This window comes from Rana temporaria, chromosome 8 (genome assembly GCF_905171775.1).
Source record: "Rana temporaria chromosome 8, aRanTem1.1, whole genome shotgun sequence".
Classification (NCBI taxonomy): Eukaryota; Metazoa; Chordata; class Amphibia; order Anura; family Ranidae; genus Rana; species Rana temporaria.
Window position 1 is genome coordinate 28,188,279 of NC_053496.1, and position 18,585 is coordinate 28,206,863.

The 18,585-nt window shown below is 40.7% G+C and overlaps 1 protein-coding gene across 3 annotated transcripts in view; it reads left to right on the plus strand.

Moving 5' to 3' along the window:
• Positions 1 to 18,585, plus strand: part of DHX32 (DEAH-box helicase 32 (putative)) — a 139,202-nt gene that overhangs the window by 57,094 nt on the left and 63,523 nt on the right. For all 3 annotated transcript variants that reach the window (XM_040361430.1, XM_040361429.1, XM_040361431.1), the window contains 2 exons: positions 13,836 to 14,029; positions 16,781 to 17,153. In XM_040361430.1, the coding sequence (XP_040217364.1) occupies positions 13,836 to 14,029; positions 16,781 to 17,153 (567 nt within the window). The remainder of the gene's footprint in view (positions 1 to 13,835; positions 14,030 to 16,780; positions 17,154 to 18,585) is intronic.

The following is an 18,585-nucleotide window of genomic DNA, read 5'->3' on the forward strand; positions in this document are numbered from 1 at the left end:
CATAGCGTGTCGAGACCTGTTTCTAGATCAGAGTCCATTTTGTGACCAGAGACCTGTATCTTCTCTAGGTCCCTTAGAACTACGTCTCTAAAGACTCGCAATGAAGGAGCCAAGTTGCCTGGAGGGTTCCAAGTAGAGGCGTTGGCAAGACCAGAATGTTGAATAGTTGCTTGGTTAGCAACTACATCTTTGGAGGGCAAGCCTGCAAAGTAACGTTTAATGTTAACCTTGCGGATATATTGGTGGACATCCATGTACGTTTGAAATTTGTTAAGCTTCCTCGGAGGGGCAAATTTGAGGCCTTTGTTTAACAAATTAATTTCTGGTTGGGTTAGGTTGTGTGAACTTAAATTATAAATACCCTCCCCTTTTAAGTTTTTGATTTCTTTGGGGTGTGTCCTCCTCCCCCCTCTGCTCCCTCTTTTCCTTCCACAGGTCTTTTTATTCCTCGATTTGGTTTGGGAAAACCCCAATTTTCCCCTCCATTTACCTCCCATTGATCTGAAGGGAAATCTCTTGAGGGTCCAAATCGGTATAAATCTTGTACCTGTCTTGCCTGTTCATAATCAGCCTGACTATTACTTGGGCCTTCACGGTCCCTCAACGGATAAAAACGATTTCGAGTATCATAATCGCTATCATAATCTGGACCATCCCTAGATCTATCCACAAAGTGTCGGGAATCTTGATGGGATCTCTGATCCAAAGGTGGACCATATTGATAATAGTCTCCTTTGTTTCTCCCCTGGTCTCTCTCTCTCCTTGGGGAATCCCTATAGTGATGGTATTCTTGAGGTCCATCATCACGGCCAGGGTTAATTCCATAACCATCATGCGCGGACTTAACCCATCCAGGATGTTTAGTTTGTAAGAGATTTTTTGAGGGACCTGCTGTCCTATTTGGTGAATGATAGTTCACCTTTTTGGTTCTTTTCCCCATTTTTTTGAAATGTTTGGGGGTCCTTGTTTGGTCCTTGGCAGGCATTTGTTGTTGTGAGGTAGTTTCTACTTTTGCTGGAATACTATCCCCCTGTACTATAGAGTCCATTCTATTGTTAGCTTCATTTTGTTGCTCCGCTGCTAACTTTTTTTGCCATTCAAAAACCAGACTGGCCTGATAGTCTCCATAGTCCCTGTTGTATTTTTTTCTCTTTTTAATTTTTTGTTCTTTTTCCTCTTTATCAAGGATCCCCAAAAGATAGGAGGATCTTTGTTTGTACTCATCGCTCTCTTTGCTTGACGCTAAGGTTTCTTTAAGAGTCTTTATCTCAGTATCTAATTTTTCTAATTTACTGGTTTTTCTAGTGACTAAAAACCGTAAAAAATTAACTCCGGCTTCATTAAAATATCTGAACCATTCTTCCAGCTCAAGGTCACCATTTTGAGGGCTCACCTGCCACCTGAGACTCCTCGGGACCATATTGAGCTTAATGTAGGTGTTGAGAAATGCTATATCCCACTGGGTATGAACCTCAGTGATAGTGAGATTTTTTAGTCTAATAAAAAGACCTTTCATGTCACTCTCATTAACATCATACATTTTAAAAACACCGTCAGTGTTAACGACTTTGGCAGCCCTATATTCAAACACATCCATAATGGGCTTAGTGTTAAACCAAAAACAAAAATAGTAAGTGAGTGAATATAAAAATAAGTGCTAATTATGTGATAATCTAACCACTTAAACCTGTGAAGGTTAATATATAAGTATTATAGGAGACCGCTGCTGTATATGGGTATCTAAGACAGAAATATACAAAATAAGGAATATACTGCGCAGGTCTATGAGTGAATTAGTGATGACACTATAAGCATATGTAAAAAAAAATTTAAATAAAAAAATTGTAAAAATTAAAAAAATAAAAAATTATAATAGGCTGCTGCAACTTATATGTAAGATACACACACAAATACAATATAAAAAGAAAAGCTGCGCTGCAAATTGAATTAACATAAATGTTCAATTATGTATAATAGTGCACAAATTCCCAGTGCAAATCTGAAAAGAAAATAAGTGCAAAAGGTCCATATATGAAGTATCACAGAGGAATGCAGGAAGTGACAGGAAGTTCTCCAAGTAAGTGAAGCTAGATATCCAGGCATATATCTTGTGACTCAGATGACAGATCCACCACCACTTATGTATCAGCTGCTTACCAGAGCAAGACTAAATTCAAGCATGTACAACAAGGGTCAATATGGATCCTGGATAGACTGTCACTCTTTCTCCTGTATCGCCAATCCTCTATGTCAGACCAACTTTCTCCATAGATATTACCCAAGGGAGAAAAACACTCACATGGTGTGATAACGTTTTAAAATTGTTTAATGTAAAAGGTATTACACTCACATGAAATACGGTTGAAAAGTGCGATCAATAATCATATAGCCGGCCGGCTCTGCTGTCTGCTCGTCCTTCCGGGTAGACAGCGTGGATCGTGGTGACGTCAGCACGTCGCTCCTCCCTACGCCGTTTCGTCACAAGGATGACTTCTTCCAGGGGATACGAGCGACGTGCTGACTCGCCACTCTTATAACAGTACACAACACCCGGGACCGCCCAGCTCTGAACCTTGGAGATCGCGGGCATCGGCCGCCATTTTTAAATTGGGATCCCTGCCAGTACTCACACTATAGGAAAAAGCTACCAATTAAAAGAAGCGGTAAATATAAAAACATATATGCTAATGGGAATCCAAGGTTCAGAGCTGGGCGGTCCCGGGTGTTGTGTACTGTTATAAGAGTGGCGAGTCAGCACGTCGCTCGTATCCCCTGGAAGAAGTCATCCTTGTGACGAAACGGCGTAGGGAGGAGCGACGTGCTGACGTCACCACGATCCACGCTGTCTACCCGGAAGGACGAGCAGACAGCAGAGCCGGCCGGCTATATGATTATTGATCGCACTTTTCAACCGTATTTCATGTGAGTGTAATACCTTTTACATTAAACAATTTTAAAACGTTATCACACCATGTGAGTGTTTTTCTCCCTTGGGTAATATCTATGGAGAAAGTTGGTCTGACATAGAGGATTGGCGATACAGGAGAAAGAGTGACAGTCTATCCAGGATCCATATTGACCCTTGTTGTACATGCTTGAATTTAGTCTTGCTCTGGTAAGCAGCTGATACATAAGTGGTGGTGGATCTGTCATCTGAGTCACAAGATATATGCCTGGATATCTAGCTTCACTTACTTGGAGAACTTCCTGTCACTTCCTGCATTCCTCTGTGATACTTCATATATGGACCTTTTGCACTTATTTTCTTTTCAGATTTGCACTGGGAATTTGTGCACTATTATACATAATTGAACATTTATGTTAATTCAATTTGCAGCGCAGCTTTTCTTTTTATATTGTATTTGTGTGTGTATCTTACATATAAGTTGCAGCAGCCTATTATAATTTTTTATTTTTTTAATTTTTACAATTTTTTTATTTAAAATTTTTTTTACATATGCTTATAGTGTCATCACTAATTCACTCATAGACCTGCGCAGTATATTCCTTATTTTGTATATTTCTGTCTTAGATACCCATATACAGCAGCGGTCTCCTATAATACTTATATATTAACCTTCACAGGTTTAAGTGGTTAGATTATCACATAATTAGCACTTATTTTTATATTCACTCACTTACTATTTTTGTTTTTGGTTTAACACTAAGCCCATTATGGATGTGTTTGAATATAGGGCTGCCAAAGTCGTTAACACTGACGGTGTTTTTAAAATGTATGATGTTAATGAGAGTGACATGAAAGGTCTTTTTATTAGACTAAAAAATCTCACTATCACTGATGTTCATACCCAGTGGCATATAGCATTTCTCAACACCTACATTAAGCTCAATATGGTCCCGAGGAGTCTCAGGTGGCAGGTGAGCCCTCAAAATGGTGACCTTGAGCTGGAAGAATGGTTCAGATATTTTAATGAAGCCGGAGTTAATTTTTTACGGTTTTTAGTCACTAGAAAAACCAGTAAATTAGAAAAATTAGATACTGAGATAAAGACTCTTAAAGAAACCTTAGCGTCAAGCAAAGAGAGCGATGAGTACAAACAAAGATCCTCCTATCTTTTGGGGATCCTTGATAAAGAGGAAAAAGAACAAAAAATTAAAAAGAGAAAAAAATACAACAGGGACTATGGAGACTATCAGGCCAGTCTGGTTTTTGAATGGCAAAAAAAGTTAGCAGCGGAGCAACAAAATGAAGCTAACAATAGAATGGACTCTATAGTACAGGGGGATAGTATTCCAGCAAAAGTAGAAACTACCTCACAACAACAAATGCCTGCCAAGGACCAAACAAGGACCCCCAAACATTTCAAAAAAATGGGGAAAAGAACCAAAAAGGTGAACTATCATTCACCAAATAGGACAGCAGGTCCCTCAAAAAATCTCTTACAAACTAAACATCCTGGATGGGTTAAGTCCGCGCATGATGGTTATGGAATTAACCCTGGCCGTGATGATGGACCTCAAGAATACCATCACTATAGGGATTCCCCAAGGAGAGAGAGAGACCAGGGGAGAAACAAAGGAGACTATTATCAATATGGTCCACCTTTGGATCAGAGATCCCATCAAGATTCCCGACACTTTGTGGATAGATCTAGGGATGGTCCAGATTATGATAGCGATTATGATACTCGAAATCGTTTTTATCCGTTGAGGGACCGTGAAGGCCCAAGTAATAGTCAGGCTGATTATGAACAGGCAAGACAGGTACAAGATTTATACCGATTTGGACCCTCAAGAGATTTCCCTTCAGATCAATGGGAGGTAAATGGAGGGGAAAATTGGGGTTTTCCCAAACCAAATCGAGGAATAAAAAGACCTGTGGAAGGAAAAGAGGGAGCAGAGGGGGAGGAGGACACACCCCAAAGAAATCAAAAACTTAAAAGGGGAGGGTATTTATAATTTAAGTTCACACAACCTAACCCAACCAGAAATTAATTTGTTAAACAAAGGCCTCAAATTTGCCCCTCCGAGGAAGCTTAACAAATTTCAAACGTACATGGATGTCCACCAATATATCCGCAAGGTTAACATTAAACGTTACTTTGCAGGCTTGCCCTCCAAAGATGTAGTTGCTAACCAAGCAACTATTCAACATTCTGGTCTTGCCAACGCCTCTACTTGGAACCCTCCAGGCAACTTGGCTCCTTCATTGCGAGTCTTTAGAGACGTAGTTCTAAGGGACCTAGAGAAGATACAGGTCTCTGGTCACAAAATGGACTCTGATCTAGAAACAGGTCTCGACACGCTATGTACCAATAAAGACCTGGTTATACGTCCAGCGGACAAAGGAGGGGGGATTGTAGTCATGGACCGGTCATTTTATATTCAGGGTCTGAAACTCTGGTTGATGATAAAGATACCTATGCTCTCTTACCAGGTAACCCTATTATTCAATATAGGGGAAAATTAGAAACACTAGTTCTAAAAGGCTCCAAGTCAGGGATTCTTAATGAAAAGGAGCAACAATTTCTGGTTCCTAAAGCCCCAAGAGTTCCAATTATGTACAGCTTGCCAAAGATACATAAAAGTTTAACTTGCCCCCCTGGACGCCCGATCATTAGTGGCATAGATTCGATCACATCACTTCCAGGGTGGGCAAGTACATTGACTACTATCTTCAGCCTTTGGTACAGAAAATGCCATCACATCTCAAAGATTCTAAACAAGTTATTAATTTACTTTCACAGATTAAGGCCAATAAAGACACATGGATGGTGACAGCCGATGTTCAATCATTATATACAATCATTCCCCATAGTTTGGGACTTGAAGCTGTCAGACATTTTTTAGATCTTTTTTCTGATTTGGTTCCCCTGCAGAAGGATTTTTTGATTGAACTTTTGGAGTATACGGCTGACCATAATTATTTCTGGTTTGACCACAACTACTATAGACAGATCCGTGGAGTCGCCATGGGCGCTAAACATGCGCCGAGTTTGGCCAATCTGTTTATGGCAAAATGGGAGGAGGACGTCATCTATAGTGATACCCACCCCCACATTAAGTTGTGGGCCAGGTATATTGATGACGTCCTCCTCCTATGGACAGGAGACAGAACAGAATTGGATTCCTTTATTGCCACGCTCAATAACAATGGGCGTGGTATACATTTGTCATATGAGGCCAGCCAAGAGTCTATCGACTTCCTCGATCTTACTATAATGAAAGACAATGATCAATATCTGACTAAGACTTTCTTTAAGAAAACCGATAGGAATTCTTTTATTCCTAAAGGAAGTTGTCATCATGATAATTGGCTGAATTCGGTTCCAAAAAGCCAATTTGTAAGGATGAGGAGGAACTGTTCCACATTGAAGGACTATGAAGTTCAGGCTGGCATTCTTAAGGATAGGCTTTTGGAGAAGGGTTATGACCCTGAATCTTTGGAAAGTACCTATAATGAGGTGGCTACAATTGAAAGAAATACTCTGCTTGTGTCAGACCCTAAACACAGTAAGGATAGACCTATTGTGCCATTTATCACAACTTATTCAAGCCAGCACTATGCCATAAAAAAATTAATTAAAAAACATTGGCATATACTAGCCAATGATAGAACCATAAATACCTTTTTACCAACCAAACCTCAGGTGATATTTAGGGGTGTTCCCTCATTACGGGACAAGATAGCCCCTAATGTGGTTGATCCACCTACCAAAAAGGTGTCCTTTTTTCAACGTAACATAAAAGGTTACCACCAATGCAGGAATTGCACAGTCTGTAAATTAAATAAATTAAAATCCAAGAAAACGTTATGTTTTAAATCCACGAGCACATTGAATGAACATAAAATTGAGCCATTCATTACATGTAGTACTACAGGTGTGGTGTATCTATTAGAATGCCCCTGCGGGCTACAATACATTGGCAGGACCAAAAGACCAATGAATGTCAGACTAGGTGAGCATATCGCCAATATTAGATCAGGATTCCCGCAACACTCAGTATCCAGTCACTATGACCAACATCATGAACGAAACCCTGAGGGGACCCTCTTTGTTGGAATAGATAAATTTGAGCCCCATTGGAGAGGTAGCTCATTGGTTAGGGAACTCTCTAGGATGGAGATGGCCTGGATACATAGAGTCCGCACCTATAGTCCTTATGGACTAAACATAGATACTGACGTTAATGCGTTCATAGACAATGGTTAACTCTTGTGTACATTTGACGAATTTTTGTGAACCATCTCTGAACCTTGGTACATCTGGGCCTTGCTGATGGTTTACCCTTTTAAGCCAACTATTCTCAACCAATTGGTTATATTTTTGTGAATTCTTTTGTATATTTATAAAAACAATTTTGTTGTGTATTTAGTGATGGGTGGCCAGCTTTTGGTTATCCGAAATAATAATTTTTTATTTTTATTCATTTATTTATATTTTTATACTTTTTGCTCTGCTATTTAGATCAAGATCACCTTGATCCTTACATTTAATAATTTTATCCTCGTTGATGTTTAATTACATCCATGGGGCTTTTATGTCGCTACAATATGGGTAAAGCTATGTCTGCTTAATCTGCTGGCATTTAGCTGGATCCATGTTGTGTGACCATACATTAATTTTCACATTAAATTTTTTTATATTTTTGTAACATTTAAGGATACTCAATCTTGGAATTTAGAATTTTTTCTTTTCCAGCATTTTGGATGTTGATTGTCGGATAGCTTCAATATAAGCTCTCAGACAGTGTCTGATATCATACATATAATGTTTATATTAGTATGGGTATCAATTGCTGGACAGTATTCTCTTTGTATGTACTGGCATCAGATACTGCGGTTGCAATTAACTGCGGATTTGTTTGTATTAATCTACACTGTATGTTGGCTTCATTGTATCAATACAGTAGTCCTAGATATGTGGACAGATCAGAAGCCTGTCAATATCTCTTATTATCAATTTTTTAGTATTTAGTGACAGTTATATTTAGCATTGTACTTCAGAGAATTTAGTTCCTGATGCGATGCTTAATTTGATCAGCGGCGAGTCAACATGCCGCTTTTTAACTGCTAGATGGGTTTGTAGATTCCCATTAGCATATATGTTTTTATATTTACCGCTTCTTTTAATTGGTAGCTTTTTCCTATAGTGTGAGTACTGGCAGGGATCCCAATTTAAAAATGGCGGCCGATGCCCGCGATCTCCAAGGTTCAGAGCTGGGCGGTCCCGGGTGTTGTGTACTGTTATAAGAGTGGCGAGTCAGCACGTCGCTCGTATCCCCTGGAAGAAGTCATCCTTGTGACGAAACGGCGTAGGGAGGAGCGACGTGCTGACGTCACCACGATCCACGCTGTCTACCCGGAAGGACGAGCAGACAGCAGAGCCGGCCGGCTATATGATTATTGATCGCACTTTTCAACCGTATTTCATGTGAGTGTAATACCTTTTACATTAAACAATTTTAAAACGTTATCACACCATGTGAGTGTTTTTCTCCCTTGGGTAATATCTATGGAGAAAGTTGGTCTGACATAGAGGATTGGCGATACAGGAGAAAGAGTGACAGTCTATCCAGGATCCATATTGACCCTTGTTGTACATGCTTGAATTTAGTCTTGCTCTGGTAAGCAGCTGATACATAAGTGGTGGTGGATCTGTCATCTGAGTCACAAGATATATGCCTGGATATCTAGCTTCACTTACTTGGAGAACTTCCTGTCACTTCCTGCATTCCTCTGTGATACTTCATATATGGACCTTTTGCACTTATTTTCTTTTCAGATTTGCACTGGGAATTTGTGCACTATTATACATAATTGAACATTTATGTTAATTCAATTTGCAGCGCAGCTTTTCTTTTTATATTGTATTTGTGTGTGTATCTTACATATAAGTTGCAGCAGCCTATTATAATTTTTTATTTTTTTAATTTTTACAATTTTTTTATTTAAATTTTTTTTTACATATGCTTATAGTGTCATCACTAATTCACTCATAGACCTGCGCAGTATATTCCTTATTTTGTATATTTCTGTCTACTATGTACTGTGTGTTTAAAAACCTATTGAAACTAGAATTTTTTTTGTTTTTAAAGCTTATTTTAATATGCTATACAAATGCAGATAGCTTTCAGGATCTCAGTTTGCCTATTTTTTAGTTTACCACCTGTAATAATATTGTACAAATAACAATGGTAGGCATTAACCCAATTAGAAGCATGCTTTTAGTAGCATGGAGTGGAGGACCAGAGAAGTTTGCAGTATAATCGCTCTGGGTTACTGTACCGTATTGCTCAGTCTTTGCTCTATTATTAGGTGAGCTGATGAGTGTTCCATCACCTGCTTATTATTTTCTGCTCCTTTCCTGATTTTCATATGACTTGTCTATACTCATGCTGAGTCTGTCATCTTATTTTCCGGTTTTGAATTATAAAGCACCTGGTAGATGGGATTAGGAGGAGTGAAGTCATTCTTGTACTGGTGAGGTCTGCCAGCATCTAGTTGTGTGTGTTTTACCTCCCAGGAGTGAGGCTTCCATGTGGTCTCCTGAGCTCATGTCTGTCTGTTCTCGGACCATGTAATATATTCCTGGACCAGTCACTGGGTATTCTGTTTTTCCGGCCTCAGGTTGACTGTGGCCAGGTCTTAAGATTGGAGCAACTCCTTTATGAAGAATGTGATTCAGTAATGTTTTTTTCAAGCCAAATCCAACCCAAATAAAACCTCTGTTAAATCTTGTTTTCTGAAACTACGGGGCCAGGCTTGCATTTATATGGAAAGTACCCCAAAGGGCTGGCCTAGGGGACCAGAATTTCAGGTGTTGGAGAATAGGCTGTGCCCTGTTTTTTACCATATTCTGTGTTTCTAAAGATTAATTCTCATTTTTGTTTTTTAAATCTGTTTAGTTCATTGACTTCTATATAACAGCTGAAGGCTGTGAGAAGTCTGAGTCAAGCCCATAGCTTATTGCAACAGTTTGCAGGCAAAATATAGTATGACCATAGAAGGATCACTTTGATACCGTTGGCCAGTTTGAGCTATATACCAAATTATGCAAACCGATCTCTGTAAAATCTTATGTGCGGAGGATTAATTGCCACTGCTTGCTGTCGTACCCTCTGCACTTCTCTCATTAACTTACAGGTCCTGTTCATACCCTCTGTACACTTCTCATATATATATATATATATAATATATATATATATATATATATATATATATATATTATATATATATATATATATATATATATATATATATATATATATATATATATATATACTCGCTGTCATACCCACTGTAATCCTCTCCTACAAATACCGCCTGTCGTCCTACTCCCAGCACTCCTGTCTTGCATATGATGCCCGCTGTCATACCCTCTGTTCTCCATCCTACTTGTATCACCAGCTGTTATACATGCCACACTCATACAGACCCCTGTCATACCCGCTTAACCCCTCCTACATGCTATTATTATACCCTTTAAACTCCTGTCACACCCTCCCCACTCTTTTCCTGCACATACTGTCTACTCTAATTCCCTCAGCACTCCTCTCTTGCACATACTGTCCATTCTTATACTCTCCTGCACACACCACTTCCTGTCTTTCCCTCCACACTCTTCTCCTGCACATACTGCTCACTGTCATACCCTCCATACTCTTCTCCTGCACATACTGCTCACTGTCATACCCTCCACACTCTTCTCCTGCACATACTGCTCACTGTCATAGCCTCCACACTCTTCTCCTGCACATACTGCTCACTGTCATATCCTCCACACTCTTCTCCTGCACATACTGCTTCCTGCCATACCCTCCACACTCCTCTCCTGCACATACTGCTTCCTGCCATACCCTCCACACTCTTCTCCTGCACATACTGCTCACTGTCATACTTGTATCACCAGCTGTTATACATGCCACACTCATACAGACCCCTGTCATACCCGCTTAACCCCTCCTACACGCTATTATTATACCCTTTAAACTCCTGTCACACCCTCCCCACTCTTTTCCTGCACATACTGTCTACTCTAATTCCCTCAGCACTCCTCTCTTGCACATACTGTCCATTCTTATACTCTCCACAATTCTCTCCTGCACACACCACTTCCTGTCTCAGTCATACCCTCCACACTCTTCTCCTGCACATACTGCTCACTGTCATACCCTCCACACTCCTCTCCTGTGCATACTGTTTCCTGTCATACCCTCCATACTCTTCTCCTGCACATACTGCTTCCTGCCATACCCTCCACACTCTTCTCCTGCACATACTGCTCACTGTCATATCCTCAACACTCTTCTCCTGCACATACTGCTCACTGTCATACCCTCCACACTCTTCTGCTGCACATACTGCTCACTGTCATATCCTACACACTCTTCTCCTGCACATACTGCTTCCTGCCATACCCTCCACGCTCCTCTCCTGCACATACTGCTTCCTGCCATACCCTCCACACTCTTCTCCTGCACATACTGCTCACTGTCATATCCTCCACACTCTTCTCCTGCACATACTGCTCACTGTCATATCCTCCACACTCTTCTCCTGCACATACTGCTTCCTGCCATACCCTCCACGCTCCTCTCCTGCACATACTGCTTCCTGCCATACCCTCCACGCTCCTCTCCTGCACATACTGCTTCCTGCCATACCCTCCACGCTCCTCTCCTGCACATACTGCTTCCTGCCATACCCTCCACGCTCCTCTCCTGCACATACTGCTTCCTGCCATACCCTCCACACTCCTCTCTTGCACATACTGCTTCCTGCCATACCCTCCACACTCCTCTCTTGCACATACTGTTTCCTGCCATACCCTCCACACATGTTAATAAGGCAAATCAGGAGTCCACCTGTGAGAGCAACACCTGAAACCATTACAGGTTAAAGTAACATTCACCATCATTTCAGAGAAGGAAATTGTAGGTGTCCAATACATAGTGCATCAGTAAAGGTAATGTTGAAAAACTGTCCTCCTGAAAAATATGTCACACTCTGAATCCGTAACAATGGCCAAGTCAAAGTCATGGTACACTTGCCCAATTGATTCCTAAGGGTGTGTATAGGCAGAGGAAAAGGAATAGGGGTAGAAAAGAGGGGGCAGGAAGATTAGGGACAAGAAGCACTCCAGCCTAGTCATGAGATAATGTCGTCTAGGCTACTCTCAGCCCAGGAGATATACTCTGATCAGTATCGGAACATGGACCACAAAGTTCAAGTGAGAGAAAACTATTCATCTTTACCATATTCCTCAGCCAACCGCCAGTAAATTTACTGACAGTTTGTAAAAATCTGTGATTTTTTTTTTTAGTTATTTTTTTTTACAACTGCCAGTAAATATCAGGGGCTGATAATTTCATGCTGTGTTAAATTTTTAAGTGTAAATCAAGCAAATGACTTTGTTATAGGAATTGTATTGTCAGTGTTTCCATATCATGTTTATACTGTTAAAATATTCACCATGTTAGTTTTCAATAGTAGTTCTGTCATTTCTCAGGTTGCCAGTAAAAAAAGTGCTCCACCAGTAAATTTCCCATGTTTTGTCAGTAAAAAATGCTGCGGGAGGTTGGCAACCCTGGTCAGCAAACATTCAAGGTCCCTAATGTGGTCTAATGTGGTCCACTTCAGTAGCCCAATCAGTGATTCTGTTTTTGATAGTTTTTCCTGGCATGTTGGTGTTATATTTTTCACTTGGATGTTATAAGTTGCAGTTGGATAAAACAAAAACTGTGTGCGTTTTCATTTCAGGCTCAAAATATTTTAACCACTTCCCGATTGCCGCATGTATATGTACGTCCACAGAATGGCACGTACAGGCAAATGGGCGTACATGTACGTCCTTGCCTTCTAGCTACATGCGGCGGTCGGGTTCCCTCGGGGAGCGATCCGGGACGACGGCGCGGCTATTTGTTTATAGCCGCTCCGTCGCGATCGCTCCCCGGAGCTGAAGAACGGGGAGAGCCGTATGTAAACACGGCTTCCCCGTGCTTCACTGTGGCGGCGTATCGATCGAGTGATCCCTTATATAAGGGAGACTCGATCGATGACATCAGTCCTACAGCCACACCCCCCTACAGTTGTAAACACACACTAGGTGAACCCTAACTCCTACAGCGCCCCCTGTGGTTAACTCCCAAACTGCAACTGTCATTTTCACAATAAACAATGCAATTTAAATGCATTTTTTGCTGTGAAAATGACAATGGTCCCAAAAATGTGTCAAAATTGTCCGAAGTGTCCGCCATAATGTCGCAGTCACGAAAAAAAACGCTGATCGCCGGCATTAGTAGTAAAAAAGAAAAAAAATAATAAAAATGCAATAAAACTATCCCCTATTTTGTAAACGCTATAAATTTTGCGCAAACCAATCGATAAACGCTTATTGCGATTTTTTTTTTTTTTTGCTAAAAATAGGTCGAAGAATACGTATCGGCCTAAACTGAGGGAAACATTTTTTTTAGATATGTTTTTGGGCGATATTTATTATAACAAAAAGTAAAAAATATTGCATTTTTTTCAAAATTGTCGCTCTATTTTTGTTTATAGCGCAAAAAATAAAAACCGCAGAGGTGATCAAATACCACCAAAAGAAAGCTCTATTTGTGGGGAAAAAAGGACGCCAATTTTGTTTGGGAGCCACGTCGCACGACCGCGCAATTGTCTGTTAAAGCGACGCAGTGCCGAATCGCAAAACCTGGCCTGGGCATTTAGCTGCCTAAAGGTCCGGGGCTTAAGTGGTTAAAGGAGTGATTCTTTTGTATACCCATTGTATACCGAATGGAAGATGTTTTATTTCCTTTTAACTGTTACATCCTGATTGTATTATGGTGCCCACTTACCTCTCCTTTTTTCTCTATAGATCCCCCAGTGGTGTGCAGAATACTGCCTATCTGTACACAATCAACATGGGACTGTCATATGTACCCAGGTTCAAAAACAGACCGCTGTGTGGCTCGCGATGAGGGTGGCAGATGAAATGGATGTCAACATTGGACATGAAGTTGGCTACATGGTGCCTTTTGAGAATTGTTGTTCTAACGAGACTATCTTGAGGTTAGTGCCGATCCTTTTGTTTCATCCCTGTGGCTTGTCCAGCTGTCAGTTGGCGCGGCAGAAGAAGGATGACAAGATAACGGCTCTGTGGCCAACAAGTCACTGTCATGGAAAAGCAGCAGCCTGTTCAATGGGAAATTTGTGTCTTGTACATCAGTTATACAGCAAAAGCAGTTACTCTGCACAGCCTGATTATGTTTTAATGCGTGCATTGGCAGCTAAAGCTAATTAAAGTCATTTTAAGAAGTATAATTGTAAATCATTATTTGTTGGCATTCTTCACAATGAAACGGCTTTGTTGAAGGCCAGCATATTCACCTAATCACATTTTCCCTTCGTGCTTTTACTGTACATTTTTTATATCTGGGGTGTTCAACCCCTGAGGGCCACTTAAATCATTTGGTAACTGGTCGTGGGCCACAATGAAATGAAATGGTTCAGAATTTCAATTTTTATTTTTATTTTCAATAGCATAATGAAGATTATATACAACAATCGGGATCATTATTTTCTGTGGGACCAATCCCCGTTGGATGTTTTGGCCACTGTTTAATCACAGTCATAAAAAAAAGGAACATGGACCTGATGGGGCCAATCGTATGAAAGAGACTTATGGCTGCTTTTACACTGGTGCGCTGCAGTTTACACGCACCGTGGGTGCAGTACAGTGCATCTGTGACTTTCCTGCAGGTTATCTGAGCTTTGCCGAGTTAGCTGAGCACTGTACTGCATCTGCGGATCAGTGTGAAAGCAGCCTTAATAACCCTTTTTTTTTTTTTTTGCTCATATATGCCCATTGCTAAACTGTAATGATTAAAGCAGTAGTAAACTATAGTATTGAAACGTTTGTGACAGGCAGGGTATTCATGACAAGAGACTCTTATCAGTCTCTTCTGTCATAAATGCTTCCTCCTGCCTGTCAGCCATCAGGTTCACTGAGTTGTACATGTGCAGCTCAGCTCGGTAAACTTTTCAGCCCTGATCTGTGCCACTGTGATCTGACTTGATAAAGACTCATTAATTCATTGATTTCCTGATACAATCTCAGGGTTACCCATTTCTGCCATCTGATTCAAATTACTATGGTGAAACAGTGCAATCTATGGAAAAAATAGACCACATGCTCACCTCTCTCAGCTTCAATCCCAAACAGGAAGAGCAAGCCCTCCTCACTTCAGTTTTATTAAAAATACAACATCACAAAAATGCATTTGATTGGTTCACATTAAACAGAAACACCCACTGATTACTCCCATGCAGTCTCTTATTACACGCCCCCTGTGTGTCTTTCATTGGTCAGTTCATATAGAAGGGTGGTTTCTCCTCAAAAGTTCATTTCAGCTCTGCAAACAGTTTTCGTCCAAAAAGTCACACAGGCTCACAGTTCATTTAGGAATGCAATGGGGGATGGGTTAACTTCCTCTTATAAGTTATTTTCTGCTCTTTTGCAGTACATCACAAGGAGGAATGGCAGTAGAAGGGGGGACACGGAGTGAGTTAGGGGGATGGAGCTGCTTTTTGATTTTAATAGCTCTCTCTATGTCCATCCAAGTTGAAATATACTTTAAAAACATATCTGACAAAACTTGTCAAGGAAAATAAGCAGTATTGATCATTCTCATACATACATACATATGCATATATAAAAAAAATATGAAAATATAAAAATAAATTAAAAGAATATAAACCGAGAAACATTTAGTGGTTCTAATAAAAGAATAAGCTCAACTTATCAAATAGGAATTTTTTCCCTAATCCAACACAGACTCCCGTGCGCATGCACAGGAGGGATGTCATCACGACCTGGCCTCACCAGTATTTCGACAGTATAAACAAATGGCCACTGCCCCATCTACAACTGGCCTTGCTGCTTGTTTGTACTGTTGGAATACTTGTGAGGGGATACACTGGACACCTTCGCTGCCATTGTACCATGTGCTGGGTGTCCAGTATGCCCCTGCCCCTGTGCCTTTAAAGCCCTGTAAACACACTCGGACCTTTGTCCGAACAAGCTCACATCGGAATTCCGACGGAATTCCATCGGAGTAAAAGAGAACATGTTCTCTATCTAAACTACACACTGTCGTAATTTCTGATTGAAAAAGTCCGTCTGACCTTTTCCATCGGAAAATTCCGATCGTGTGTACGAGGCATAAGGAGGGGTGTGCCCCCTCCAGGCTTACCTGCCCTCTATCGATTTAATTAGCATGTGCTTCCACTGTGGAGGCTCTCAATAATTTATAGAGTTAGGCCTGCAGATGATAATGAAGTGCCGTGAAGTGGCTTTGCAGCTTACACATATTTGCAAATGTGTGCAAACTAAACCTCAGTTTTTTAAGCAAACTGTTAGATGGGATCATTTGGTTGTTTGCAGGCTGGTAGGTGAGTTGAGCTGGGAATTTTCTTTGGTTTTGTTTGAATTGGCGGGCCGGCAACCCACAATCTGGGCTTGCCGACCCGCCATCCCAGAACAGGAAGTCACGGGCCACATCAGAGGGCTCCGCGGGCCACCAGTTGAGCACCCCTGCTTTATGGTAAAAAAGGTTGATAAAGGCTACAGTAGACTGCCCCAGGCTATCCATTCGACTAGCTGTCTGATTTTCAAAGTTTAACCCTGAAAGAAATGCACCTACTATGGCCATGTTATTGTGAATTGCACTAACCCTAATCCATGAAAGTAGATCATTACATATTCTTGTAGCAGTGTATGTGTGACATCCTGACATGTTTATACTGTGTGCTGTGTTGCAGGTATTGCACAGATGACATGTTACTAAGGGAGATGATGTCCAACCCTCTCCTATCCTGTTATGGAGTCCTAGTTATTGATGATATTTACGAGCGATCAGTATCATCGGACGTTCTCCTCGCATTCCTTAAAAACATACTCTTGGCAAGGCCTGGACTGAAAATTGTGCTCATCACCCCTCCTGAGCTGTCTGACAAGCTAGTGACTTACTATGGTGGTGTCCCCCTCATTGAGGTGGAGTGCTCACATTCTATGGAGGTAGTCTACGCCCCTGGCATTCAGAGGGACCCTTTCCTCGCAGCCATCCGGCTTCTGTTCGAGATACATCACTCTCAGGAGAAAGGAGACATTGTTGTCTTCCTGGCTTGCGAACAAGTAAGTGGGTGTGAGTTTTGGTCTTTTTTTCTGCACATTCAATGCTTTCCAGAACAAATTACTGTGAGCTAAATAAATAGAAATTAGTGGATGTCAATACACCGACTGTCAGGGCTGCTTTTTCTGCCTTGAGTGGTTTCTTGCAGTGGCACATACAAGCTGCAATATGTGAGCGTGCTTGTGCACAGTGGTTTATATATATATATATATATATATATATATATATATATATATATATATATATCGAAACTATAATGCCGCGTACACACCATCACTTTATGTGATGAAAAAAAACAACGTTTTTAAAAACGTCAATTTAAATGACCGTGTGTGGGGGAAAACGTTGTTTTATGTCTTGTGAAAAACGACAAAAAAAATTGAAGCATGCTTCAATTTTTTGTGTCGTTTTTCAAAACGTCGTTTTTTGTTTCACAAAAAATCACCGTGTGTAGCAAAAACTACATTTAAAACAACGTTTTTAAACCCGCGCATGCCCAGAAGCTAGTTATGAAGCGAGCTTCAATGGAAAAAAGTGGTGAACGTAACCTCACTTTGCTAGAGCATTGTGAAAAAACGATGGTGTGTAGGCAACGTCGTTTTTGAAAATTTAAGTTTCAAAAACGTTGTTTTTTACTTCACAGAAAATTTCGTTTTTTTCCATCACATAAAGTGATGGTGTGTACGCGGCATTAGAATAGTTGAAACGGGACTTTTAAGGCACAGCATATTTTGGATAAAATTTACATTTATTCAAATTTGGTAAAACTTCAAACCGTTCAATTCACGTGACAACAAATTACAGTAAAATACAGGTGTGTATATAAAAACAATCGATCTAGATACTGTAGAAAATGCGTATAGTAGTCTCTGCAGCTCAACGCGTTTCTTCATCAGGAGCTATCAATACAGACTTTCTATAAATGCCAAATAAATAGAATGACAGCCTTTTAATAATCATATCCTAATATTCATAATACAGCAGAATATATTGAGAATTTTAATTATTCAGTACCCCACTGAGAGAAACTCTTCCCCACAGAGGGTTTGGGAAGTGCGCTAAGGGCCCGGGGGGGGGGGGGGGCATACATTTGAACATAGTGGTCTTAGGGTGCTCTCTCCTAGTACAGATGATATCATAGGAAAATATATGAGACCCAACCCAGTAATCGTCTTTAGACGTAGTAGATCCATAAGAGCTAAATTGCACCACAATAGGGGTGGTCTGTTTTATAGACCAGTACCTGTGGTGCTATGGGGAACAAATTAAGCGTAGGGCTTGCATGACAGGGTGGAAGGGGAACCATACAGCATTGAGTTGTCGTGCTCAAAAGAGAAGTGTTAGGTTTACTTGCATGATTGGTTGAGGTGATGGGGAGAGTAGACTACAGGAAGGGGTGGGACAGTAACAGTCGAAGCCTGGAAGACATCAGAT